The sequence below is a fragment of the Thalia democratica genome, chromosome 4, assembly GCF_965202585.1.
Source record: "Thalia democratica chromosome 4, ktThaDemo2.hap1.1, whole genome shotgun sequence".
Classification (NCBI taxonomy): domain Eukaryota; kingdom Metazoa; phylum Chordata; class Thaliacea; order Salpida; family Salpidae; genus Thalia; species Thalia democratica.
The window spans coordinates 16,256,662-16,269,177 of NC_139168.1; the positions used below are offsets into that span (position 1 = coordinate 16,256,662).

The window sequence follows — 12,516 nt, forward strand, 5'->3', positions numbered from 1 at the left end:
TAATTTATTTTATTTTTATTTTAACTTAATTATTATGAACTTTTTTATGAAAAGCACTACTTTTAATACTACTTAAAAAATAACAGACATTTTTAAACTTTAATAAATGCAATAAACTTATGAAGGTAAATTTTTTCGTAAAAAATACGAGTATGAAAAAACAGTTAAATTTCATTACAATGAACATATCATTTAAAGATTAAATAATCAATTTGTTATCATGCAAAAAGTTGAGTAGAAAATTAAAAAGCCTATCTGTTGTCATTTAAGTTTACTACCTTTATAATCCGTCCATAAAAGTTTATTAATTTTTCTGTTCAATAAATTTTAATGTACAAGCTTTTGGTTATACGAAATAATATAGAACATTTAAAAAAATTCCAATTTAGTCTTTACACCGTCACAAGGTAACCAAAAACCAAATAACCAAATATTTGAAGAACTTGATGAAATACATGTTACGTACTACAACTGCAAGTAAGTTGCATTGGAAACGTTTTAACCAAAATAGCTATCAACAGCAGACCCAACAAAACGTTTTTGAGGTTAAATTTAAGAAAGTCTGAAAACGTGCAAAGTTTTTAAACAATATAATGAAATATCATTTGACTTGTTCACGAACTTAACATGAGATATTACATTTGCGCTGCTAAATTAAATAAATATAACAAAACAAACACTCATATGTTGCGTGTGATATAAATTATTTTTATTAGTTTGTTACATAACTGTTTAATTATAAACCTTTTTCTAATCAATATTCTTAAGATATATAAACTGATGTAAAAGTTATATTATCAATACTTTTTCTAGTTGAAGAAAAGTATCGAATTTAAGTTATTTATTTTGAATTCGATAAGATTTTAATAATAACTAAGGAATTGTCCATATTTTATCAGTGTTTAGATAAACTGTTTAACACATAATTTTTAATAATGAGATTTACAACTATGTTTGATTGTTACTAAAATTTATAAAAAAATTATAGTTTTAAAACCGTTTTAGTTTCTTAGTTATGAAAATGTTTGAGTAAAAATTAAAATAACTTTGTTTGAAATTTGTTTACTTTGGGTATCTGTTAACGCTTTTCTATTAATAAAAATGCATAAAAAATTTCAAAAAATGTTTAATAGTTATTTTAAAATTGTAGTCTTAAACAAGTTTACTCACTTATACTACAAGTGTTATCAACTAAAATTTATACAAAATATAGCTTAATACTAAAACTATTATGAGTTTTCTAACAACTTTAATCCTACTTTTTGCCTTTATCGCTTCAGTGCTTGGTCAAATCACTTTGGGACCATTTCAAGTGAGGTTTGCCATACCATTGAGAATTGGTGGGAATGGAGCAGCTTCTACTGTGAGCCTAAACGGAGTGACTCCTACTTCGATCAGTTTACAAAACAATATCAGAAGTAACTGTTTAAATTTTAAATATGTTTCCAAACATTAGTTTAACACACAATGATAATCTAAAACGTAATGAGTCTATATTACATAACAACAATTTCATAGCTGATTTAGAATACCTATAGAAAACCCCACGTAGAAATGTTGTTAATTTTTTTTTTGGATCTAAACTCTGCAGTATTTAAAGCTTAACTTTGGTTTTGATGATGCACCATATTTTATTGTGAAAATTTAATTGAAAACTAAGACTAGCTTATCAATATAAAATAAAATACAATTTTACACATGTTGTAATTACATAGTTATTGAAAATAAAAACAAAATTTAGTTGTAGGATACCAACCTATCGTACTATATAATTTTTTCGCAGCTCAAGCGTGTTCAATATCGAACCATGAAGTTTGTCCGCACGGTGGCACCAACCAGCAAACCTGCGAGGCAGCCGGATGTTGCTGGCATGTTTACAGTGTTGTAAGTAATTTACATAAAAATGTTGTAAATAATTTTTACTTTAAATTTGTTCACAGTGTTGTAAGTAATTCTAAATAAAAAAAATAACTAACAGCTGCTAATTTTCGTTTAGTTTTGTCTTCTTTCATTTTTTTCGTTTAACTGATTGTTTTATTACTAAAGATTTAAATATTTAATTGATAAAGAAAACTATGTGTAATAGCTCGTAAGAAACTTTATAAGCATGTGGTGTACGACTCGATAACCGAAAGGTTCCTTTGTACACCAGGTCCTTAGACCAAACTTTTTGAAAGGTTTTTTTTTATCGTCCAGTAAACAATATAGTAGTGAATTTTTTAACCGTTGTTGGCTATTATTTCTTAATTGATTTATATTTTTCTTTTTTAACTGCCTGTTTTCGGTTTGTTTAGTTACATTTCAAGGACTTTAAACAATTTTGCATTAAACTTTTAGAACTAACATTTTTTCAGTATATATAGATCAAAAAGTTCCCAAAAAATCATAAATGTTTTCGTAAATCTTAGTCTTCTTTTCTGTATAAAAATACTACTTGTCTTCTGCTTTATAAAATACTTAAAATTTCAGTCTAGGTATGGTGTGTACGGATCTGGTCAGTTTTGTTACAAGTACGGAGATTCAAACCAGGTCACTAACTCACTTTTGAGACAGTACAGGTAGAATATTAAAAAATTGTTTTAAAACTTAATTTCGAAATATTTCTATTAGATCTATTTTTACTTACTTATAATTGTTTTTAAACTGATAGTTTTTTGACAGGATTAAAACGATTTTCAATTTAAACTGTATTATAAAACTTTTATAATGCTACAATCAGCATCCTTCTAAACAGAACTATTTCAAATGTTTTTCACACTACCTTAACTAGACTATCAACATTTCGCTTGTTTAGGTTCAGCTTGCCAGGGTACAGCACTTACCAGCAGAAGTACAACGCGGTAAAGCGGTACGTCGATTGCACTCTGTCTAAACCTAAAGGCACCTACATAAACGGTGTACAGGATTGTCAAGCTAATAGTCATGGTGAGTAGTTTTGTTTCATAAATTATTTGTTTGCTAAAAATTTAGGCTTTTTTAATTAAGTACGAAAAAATTGTGTATTATATATAATGTTTATTATCAAACAGCACCTAGCCACCATCAATCAACTAATCACCAGCCCGCAACCAACCACCATCAAGTAATCAACCATCAACATCCAGTTAACCATCAACATCAAGTTAACCATCAACATGTAGTTAGCCACCAACCTACAGCTAATCACTATCAAGCAACTAACTACCAGCCAGCAAATAACTACCATCAAGCAAACTACTATAACCAGCAGCGGGAATATTCAAACCGGTTTATAAGAAACTATTTGCTTCTAAAGTATTTAAGGAGTTACGTAAACACTGGTAGTACAACTAGTTAAAGTTGTAAGCACGATGGAAATCGTTGTTGTTATTGGCTGGCTCTTGTAATGTTGTTGTTGCAGTACTTGTTTTAAATTTTTGATATTTTAATTTTAATAATCTCAAACTTTGTTTTAAACTCGTTGGAATATATAGTTCTAAGTAATATTAAAAAAGAACTTTTAAAAAGTTTAATTACTTAAATTTCCTTTAAATAACTTTTACTATTAGTATGTACACAGTTTAAACTAAAAAAAATGATTTTAATTAACAAAAATTAAATTCTTAAGTAACTGTTTAGCTATTAGGGCATCTAAAGTTCAGCAAACAAACTTATATTTAGATATAAGCTAAGAAGCAAAATTTATAAAAATGCATTATAGCAGCATCAGTTTTTAAAATTTTTCAACTGCTAAAACAGTGTTTTTTGTTAAATAAGTTTTTTAATAGCCAAATTATTGTCAAAAAAAAACTTGTTTTATTTCATACTACATTTATGAGTTTCCAAAACTTCAACACTGCATATAGTTCTGCATGAATATTTATCAATGTAAACTATTTGGTCGCAAAATAAACGCTTCTGCTAAAAGTTGTTATCTTTTTACTTTGTTTTTATTTAGTTTAAAACTTTACTTTTTCACAACGAAATAACTGTAAAATTAAGTAATAATTGGTTTGAAACTATATTTCAAAACAGTTAAGTCTTTTCTATATAAACACATAAACTTTCTACAAAAGAATTACATGTCATACTTTCAAAATTTTAAAAATTAAAAGTTTAATAAATAACGTTGAAATTATAGTTTCCAAGTAAAATGTTTTTTTTTTTAATTTCAGATATTCATTTCATTGTTAAATAACCCATACACAGTAATTTAACTTTTACATAAATTTAAGTATATATGTAAAATTTAAGTTTTGCAAAATTATCTGCCTGAAATGTGCTTTATGGTTTTGAATTATTTAGTTTAAAAAACTGTCAAGTTATGTTAGCTACTAGTACTTCTTTTTGTTTCGATGAAGTTAGTATAACTAGTTATATAATACCTATGTTTTTAGAAGATAAAACTCATCTTACATGTACTTTATTTGTTATATTATACGGTTTCACTTAATGGGATTATGGGATCTAGCTTTTAGAATTTTTTTTTACTTAATTAAAAAACAATAAAATAGACACGGATTGACTAATCACCTTTGCATAATCGACTAACAAAAACGAAGTAAACGAGAACTTATTAGTTATTCGATTAAACAGAAAAATTTCAAATCTAAGCTGGTAGTATTTTTAATACACCTTAACTTACTTATTTCGATTATATTATAAGGATTTGAAATTTGCTATAGGCCCTAAAACAATTTGAATTGCAAATTTACGTAAGTTTAGTTAAAGTATGTATAAAATACCTCTACCCGAAACTTAAAATTTACACGTAATCTTTCTACATACAAAATACATAAGAAACCAATAATTGTCATTTTTTTCTATACCATAATTAGTGCGATTTGTTAAAAGGTTTTTAAAAATGAAGACAACTGGTTTAGAAAATAAATGAAGTGTTTTAAGTATTTAAAACTTAAAACAAATTATGTTACTATTTTTCTTCTATGGAAAACTTTTCTATGAATCAGTTTTTAGTAAAAGATCACATTAAAATGCTAGTTTTAATAACCTTTGAAAGTTAAAAATGTTTTTAATTTAATATTTTTGTACTATTTTTGTCCTTAAATAAAAGAACGAAAGTTGACCTAAGTTTATTAAAAATTAAAAAATTTTACATAGAAAAATACTTTTAAATTTATATTTGAACTTTACTTAGAGTTAGTAAGGTAACTGTCGTTTTTTAACTTTATTTTTAAAATATAAAACTTTCTAAACTTTTTGCTAAGAAACTCAAGCTTTTAAACCTAAAAATGTTTTTCTTTGACCGTACAGTAACCTCTCGTATCTTTACGCACACATGACGTTACGCACTCTGGTTTAGTTACGCATTTTAGAATTCTAAAAAATTGCACAAATTAGGTATATTTTATATTTCAATGTAAAATATGACTTTAAATGCTAACTCGCTTCACTATAACTTAAGACTTTGTAAACTTATGACTAATTGATAAACATTTAGTTATACCTCTATTGCAATTCAAAGATATTTAGTTTTTTTCATGTCATTTAAAAGTTTTTCAGAAGTAGTTGAGAAAAATTCAGACTATGTTTGATTTTTTATGAATTTCATGCTAGTATAAGTATCTATTTTATTGAAAAATTCATATTTATAAATTTTAAGTCTTTTTGTTTATACTTATAAAATATTTAAATTTGATTAACAGTGTTTTTAAATTTATTCGCACTTTTTAAACATATTAAAAAAAGCTTAAGTTAACCTAAAAGGCTGGCTCTTATGATTCACAGAGTAATAACTTTGTTAAAACATGATTAGACAATAAATTTACAAAGTATTATGTCTTTAATCACATTAACTAGGAGTTTTTATCCAAAAAGTAACTATTTTGGCTCTTTGCAATAAAACTATTTTGGCTCTTTGCAATAAAACTATTTTGGCTCTTTGCAATAAAACTATTTAAGCTGAAGGCATTCAATAATATCAGTTTTAGCTAACAGAGTTAGGAGTGACAGATTGAAATAAAAAACCTAGTAAGGATATTTTTTTGTAAAGTCAAGTACATTTTTAATTTATATTTAAGTTATTCTGGTGTATTTAAATTATAAATACTAATACTGTGAGAGTTTGTAAAGACGAAATTAGTGAACAGTACTGCTACTTTTATAAATGCTTATTTAATAAGTAAATTTAATATTTCAATACTGATTTCTTTTTTATATAATTTTTAAAACCCTTCTCCTATTTATTTTAAATCAAAGAATTAAAGTAAGAGGTAAAGACATAACAGTTCATTGTAACTAGTTGCAATTTTATCATAGGTAGTTTTTAAAGTTTGAAATAAATGGTAAATTTTATTGCAATATATGATAATAAAAAGCTAATATTTGTACTTTATACCTATTTTTTTCTAAAATGATTAACCCGCTTTAGAGTTCCTCAAAAAGATAAAAAAGGTTTAGTTGGAAAATCAAAAATGTAAGTATAGATATTGCATACATATAAAAATTAAGTAGTAAAAATTATATAAACAACATGCCACTAAATGTTTTAATGAATTTTTGTAGAAAAAATAATTAAAAAATTAAATGTTCATTATGTTTTACTAATATATTCAAATGAGTACAATACATTTTCAAAGATATTAATGCAGGGTTGCCACTCGGTCAGGAAAAGTCAGGAAATCAAATAAAAATTTAAAAAATGACAAAGTCAAGAAAAGATGGGGGGTTTTGTAAAAAAGTCAGGAATTTGATAAAATCAAAAAAAAAGTCAGATTTTGTCAGTTTAAATTTACAAAATTCCTTGTTTTCCAAAGCCTTCAAATTGTAAAAATTAATTAATTCCAAAATTTTCCTAGAAGTTTACAAACATATTTAATTTTATTTCCAATGCCTTCACCTGGTATAAATTAGTGAAATATCCTTAAAAAAACTGCAAAAATTTTCTATTAACATATTGAACAAGGACCCTACTTGAACAAGTAGATTTTGTAAGCTTTTTAGTATTGATGATCTGTAGCAAGGACACTTCCATAGTGAAACTGTGATATATACACAAAAGTTTATCTAGCATAATTTTAGAATCCACGTGTTTTTTGTTTAAATAATTGAGTTCTTTATAACTAAGCAATTAGTCGAGTATTTTATGTAACAAGTATACTTTACATATTTATACATAGTACATATTTATACAGTTAAACAAGTATACATACATACTTGTGTATACTTTACATCTTTATAATTTTTTCAAAGTTGTTTAAATTTATAAACTAAGTTATAAGAGAGGTATATGCCAAGTTTACTTATTCTTTGTATTTTTTGTAGAGTAACTTAAGTTTTTAAAGTAAATAAGAGCATATTTATTTGATAGAAATTTCATACTAAATGATAAGAGGAAATATTTTATACAACAGATATATAGTTTACTTTTTTATGTCTTTTTTTTACAGTTACTTAAGTATATTCTTTTTTAATTGATTTTTAATTTAAGGAGTTTATATAAAATAGTTTGGTAGTATTTCATTAAAATAAGTGAAAAATTTATATTAGTAAAACTGATTTAAGAAAGTCAAAAAAGTCAGGAAAAGTCAGGAAATTTTTCTCAGCTTGTAGCAACCATGTGCATAGATAGTAAATCTAGTAGTGTATTTGTGTGGTTTAAATATAAGAATGTTTTTTTAAACAATTTTTATTTATCTTTTTGTTTTATTATATTTCAAAGTTTTTGAACATATTATATTTGACATTAGTTAATGTTTTTAAGTATGTTTCACTTAGACTTAAATTGTTTTTAAGTTTTTTTTTCATTCTAAGTTTTTTGTAAAATAACTTATTTTTTTGAAAAAGTATTGTTATTATAGTGTTTTGTAATTCTTTTATACAAAGTATACATCACCCAAACAGTCTTGTATGATTTATATATAGTAGTCTCAAAAAGAATCTAGTTTTAATTAGCTAGTAACTAAATAAAGATCTACTTAATTATAATGAGTATTACTAATAAATTAAAGGCACTGCTATCCATCCTTATACAGTAACTAACATTTTCAGAGCTATTTAGAATATTATTGTCATGGTACTTACTAATTAATTATTTTAATCAGCTTAAATTAAATAAATGAAAGTTTTAACTGAAATAAAAGTAGAACAGTGTAAGTTCAATTTCCTGAAAGACTTATAAAACATTTTTTTAGATTTCAATAGTTTTGCAAAAAAAAAAATTAATATCACTTATGATAACTTTAATATATTGAAAACACAACCTTAATGAAGTGTTTTACATAAGCAAAACAATTAGCTTAATTTATTTTTCAAGAGTACTAAGCATACACAAACATGCTTTATTTAGAACATTTTGGATTAAAATGCGAAATATTTTGTTTTCTCAGCTGTTTAATAAATTTGTTCTGTTTCAAACCAGTTAAATTAGCTTTGAATCATTATTAGTTTTTAAATCTATGTATATGTAGTATTTTGTTAAAAATATTTTATATTAACTAAGTAGTTACTAACAAGTCTGTATGAATTTATTATTTAAATTCTATACTCGGGCCCTTTAAAAGCACTGTTCTTTAAAACTATGGAACTAATAAAATATTTTTTAAAGTTTAAGTTCTAAGTCGAATATGTCAAGTAGAAAAAGAAAACAAAGTATTGTTAACCACAACACAACAATAAAAGTTCAAAAAACATCACATAAAAGTGTTAAAAGTGTTGAAAAAGAAACAGTTACTAGCAGAAAGCTTACAAACAGTTTGACTGGTTAGTTTTGTTTAAAGGGAATATAAATATATAGTTAACTTTATATTTATATTTTCATATGTATATTTTAGAAACTTTATATTTACACATTGTTAAATATAAAAAAAAAGTTTTTAATTTTTTTTAGTTTTTAAAAACTTAATATAAACTCTTTACACTTCACTAACTTAAAACTGTAAAAATTTTAAGTAATAATTTTCAAAGTTAAAAGTGTTTTAATAAAATAATGATAACATGTTTTTTTGACTAAAAGCAGCTTTCAGATCATTTAATTTATTTTTTCAACAAGTATCCATCCTTTAAGTACTTATAATTAAACTGCATTTGTTTCATACTTTAAATTTATCTAAAATCTAAGTTTTTTGTTTTATTTAGTTTTTAACATGCTTAAAATCGAAATGTAAGATTTTAATACTTTAAAAAATCATGTGAACAAAACAAATTCAAATTCAATTATAGAGGATCAAAGTTATAAAGATACCCCACTATCCCCTATACACTGTGATATTAGAAATGATGAGCAATCAGCAGATCATGGTAACCCACAGCAACAATTAACCGATTTTGATCCACAAAAATTTTTGAATGGTTGCCTTAGACATAGAGACCGATTGGAAATAGACTCAAGCGGGTTTGTCAGTCAAAAAGATTCATGCCCGATGATATCAACTGCATCTTCTAATCCTGAACAACAATCACCATCACAGTACCTTAACAAAACTACTTTAAAACGTGAAGATAAAGTACGGGTGTACACGGGAGACTCTCTGTGGATTCTCAAAGAAAAAAGAGAGGCTTTCAAAGACTTGCAGGCTTACACTTGCCCTTTGCATCCCTGCTACGTAACCACTGATGAATTGAAAAACAAAACTCAAGCGTTCACTTGTCCTCAGTGCGAGAAGGAAGGGTTTTGAACAGCCCTGTTTGCCATAAAACTGTTACCGTGGTGTATAGATTGATAACCGAAAAGTTTTTTTGTACATGAGGTCTTCGACCAAAGTTTATGATCGCAATTGTTTATTGTTTAATAAAGTGTTAATTAAAACAGTCTGAGATCAGTTGCTTTAGATTTTAGTTAAGTAAAGATTTACAATGTATGTAAAAGAGTTTGTAGAAAGCTGCCTATACAGCTTGCTAATTTTCATGTATTCCAGTTTGACTATCTTAAAATTTTTGAAAAAAGTAGTGCTTAATTATTTCTCAATTAGCTGAATAATGTTTATTGGTAAAGAAAAAAGGTGAAATTTTTTTAAGCAAATATTTTTAGTAAAATACTACCTAGTTTTAGGTAACTGATAGTTTTATTTCTAACACTAATCTTAATTACAAATTTTGTACTAAACTTCAATAAAGAAGTTATTTAGTTAATCTTATGTACCAATTAATTGCTAATAACATTTTTTTTCATTTAAACAGTTTTTTGAGCAATGCTTTTAAAATTTAACTAATTAACCTTTTCAAAACAAAATAAATACTCAAAAATATTAATTAATCAAACAAAATACGAGTAAACTAAAGAAGCAATCAATATAACACTAATCACATTAATCATAATAACTAAAATAGATGATCAAAACAAAAATGGAATATTTAAAAATGTTAAGTGTAATTATAAATCCTTTATCAGGACATAGTTGATGATTAAGTTAAGGTATAATTTTTTAATCATTATAGCCTCTACTGCAAGTAAAATAATTAGATTTTTACAAAATTTAATTACCTCAAAACAATTTAAAATATCATTATGATTTTGACAGATTTTACATTGTTCTATATGTAAAAATACTGCACTATTTGTAGGTTATGTATGTTCTAAAATTCTGACGAACAGTTGTCGCTCCGTTTATACAATATATTGATTATCCAGGTCACCTGGACATTGAAACTTTAAACGATGCAATTTCTGTAGAGTTTATTGACCTTATTTTTAATGAAAAGTAGTTTCCAACTTTAGATGTTCTGAAAGCTACATTAATATTAATTCCAGTTATTTCCAAATTTTTTGTTATGTTTCTGCTGAGTTTTTCTAAAATCTATTTTATATAAGGAACTGTTAAATACTGTTGTTTAGGAATTTGTGGCTTATCTTCTAATTTTTGAAATTTTTCTATTTCATTGTTTATGAATTTAATTGGATAACCGTTTCTGAAATGAAGATTCTATTTCTAGGTTCTGTAGTTTTTCTGACACTAATCTTTTATTTCTGGTGAGCAAATTTCTAATCAAGTTTTTCTTCCATGATTGCGGGGTACAAGAGTTAAAATTTAATAGAACATCTGTGTTTGATGGTTTCTTGTAAATTGAAGTAGTAAATCTGTTCTGTTCAATGTTTACTACATTGTAAACTCATCTTTTATATATTTTATTTGTTATATTATACGGTTTCACCTAATGGGATTATGGGATCTAGCTTTATGAAATTTTTTTTTACTTAATCATAATACAATAAAATAGACACGGATTGAAAAATCATATTCGCATAATCGACTAACAAAAACGAAATAAATGAAAGCTTTTTAGTAAATCGATTAAACAGAAAAACTTTAAATCTAAACTGGTAATAATTATTGTTAAACCTTAACTTACTTGTTTTGACTATACTACCTTTTTAAATTATGTATAGGCCCTTAAACAATTTGAATTGCAAATAAACGTAAATTTAGTTTTAGTATGTATAAGATACCTCTAGTCGAAACTTAAAACTACATCTAAGCTTTCTACATACGAAATACATAAGAAACCAATACTTGTCATTTCTTTTTAATACCATAATAAGTGTGATCTGTTAAAATGTTTTTAAAAATGAAGACTAGAAAATAAATGAGGTGTTTTAAATATTTCATTAATTTATTTACAAAATTAAACTACTCTTCGTTAATAGTTTTCTTATATGAAAAACTTTTCTATAAATTAGTTTTTAGTGAAAGATCACATAAAAATACTAGTTTTAAAAAACCTTTAAAAATTGAAATGTTTTTTTTATATATTTCTAGCGTTTTTGCCCTTTAAGGACGAAAGTTAAGCTAAGTTTAGCTAGAAACTAAGCAATTTCACACAGAAAAACACTTTTAAATTTTTGTTTGAACTTTAACTAGAGTTAGTATGGTAACTGTCGTTTTATAACTTTGTTTAACAATCAAAAAACTTTCAAAACCTTTTGCAAATAATCTCAAGCGTTCAAACCTAAAAAGGTTTTTCTTTGACCGTATTACAAAACCAACTTTCACTACAGCTAAGTATCAAATTTACATTCAAGTAACAAAAAAGTGTTATCACAATAAAACTCATCTTACTTGACTTTATTTGTTATATTATACGGTTTAACTTAATGGGATTATGGGATCTAGTTTTTCGATTTTTTTTTATATAATTAAAAAACAATAAAATAGACACATATTGTTTAAGTTCAAAAATTGAGATGCTTCATAGCCAACGAGAACTAAAGGTACCTGGAAAAAACTAGAATGTCAAATATTTAACACTACTGTGTACTTGAATATAAATAAGAAAACATTTTAGAATATTTTTTATAATGAAGCTCAACTTTATTTGTTTTCAAAAAATATTTCTTATCAAAAAAAAAAGTCGTGTGCTGTACGTTACTTACTCTTATTTAAAATCAGAAATTCCCAAAGTGGATAATATAGAAATTTTTCAATCGTAGTTATAGTCTTTTTGTTATTTAACTAGTCTTTTATGTCTTAAAGCGAACGTTTTAAAATAAACTGTTGAAGTTAAACAACAGAACATTCTTTTTTTAGAAAATTAATTAAACTTAGTCCATTTAGAGATTTAAAAACTTGTAAAGTTTTTCTTAACAAATAATTTAGTGGTTCA

At 25.1% G+C, this 12,516-nt stretch overlaps 1 protein-coding gene across 1 annotated transcript; it reads left to right on the forward strand.

The window, feature by feature from the left end:
- Positions 1-1,231: 1,231 nt before the first annotated feature.
- On the forward strand, positions 1,232-3,372 carry LOC145833077 (uncharacterized). Its single transcript, XM_082940275.1, has 5 exons — positions 1,232-1,418; positions 1,784-1,884; positions 2,470-2,558; positions 2,795-2,925; positions 3,030-3,372. The coding sequence occupies exons 1-5, from the start codon at positions 1,232-1,234 to the stop codon at positions 3,314-3,316; spliced, it is 795 nt and encodes a 264-aa protein (XP_082796401.1). The 3' UTR covers positions 3,317-3,372.
- Positions 3,373-12,516: the final 9,144 nt, after the last annotated feature.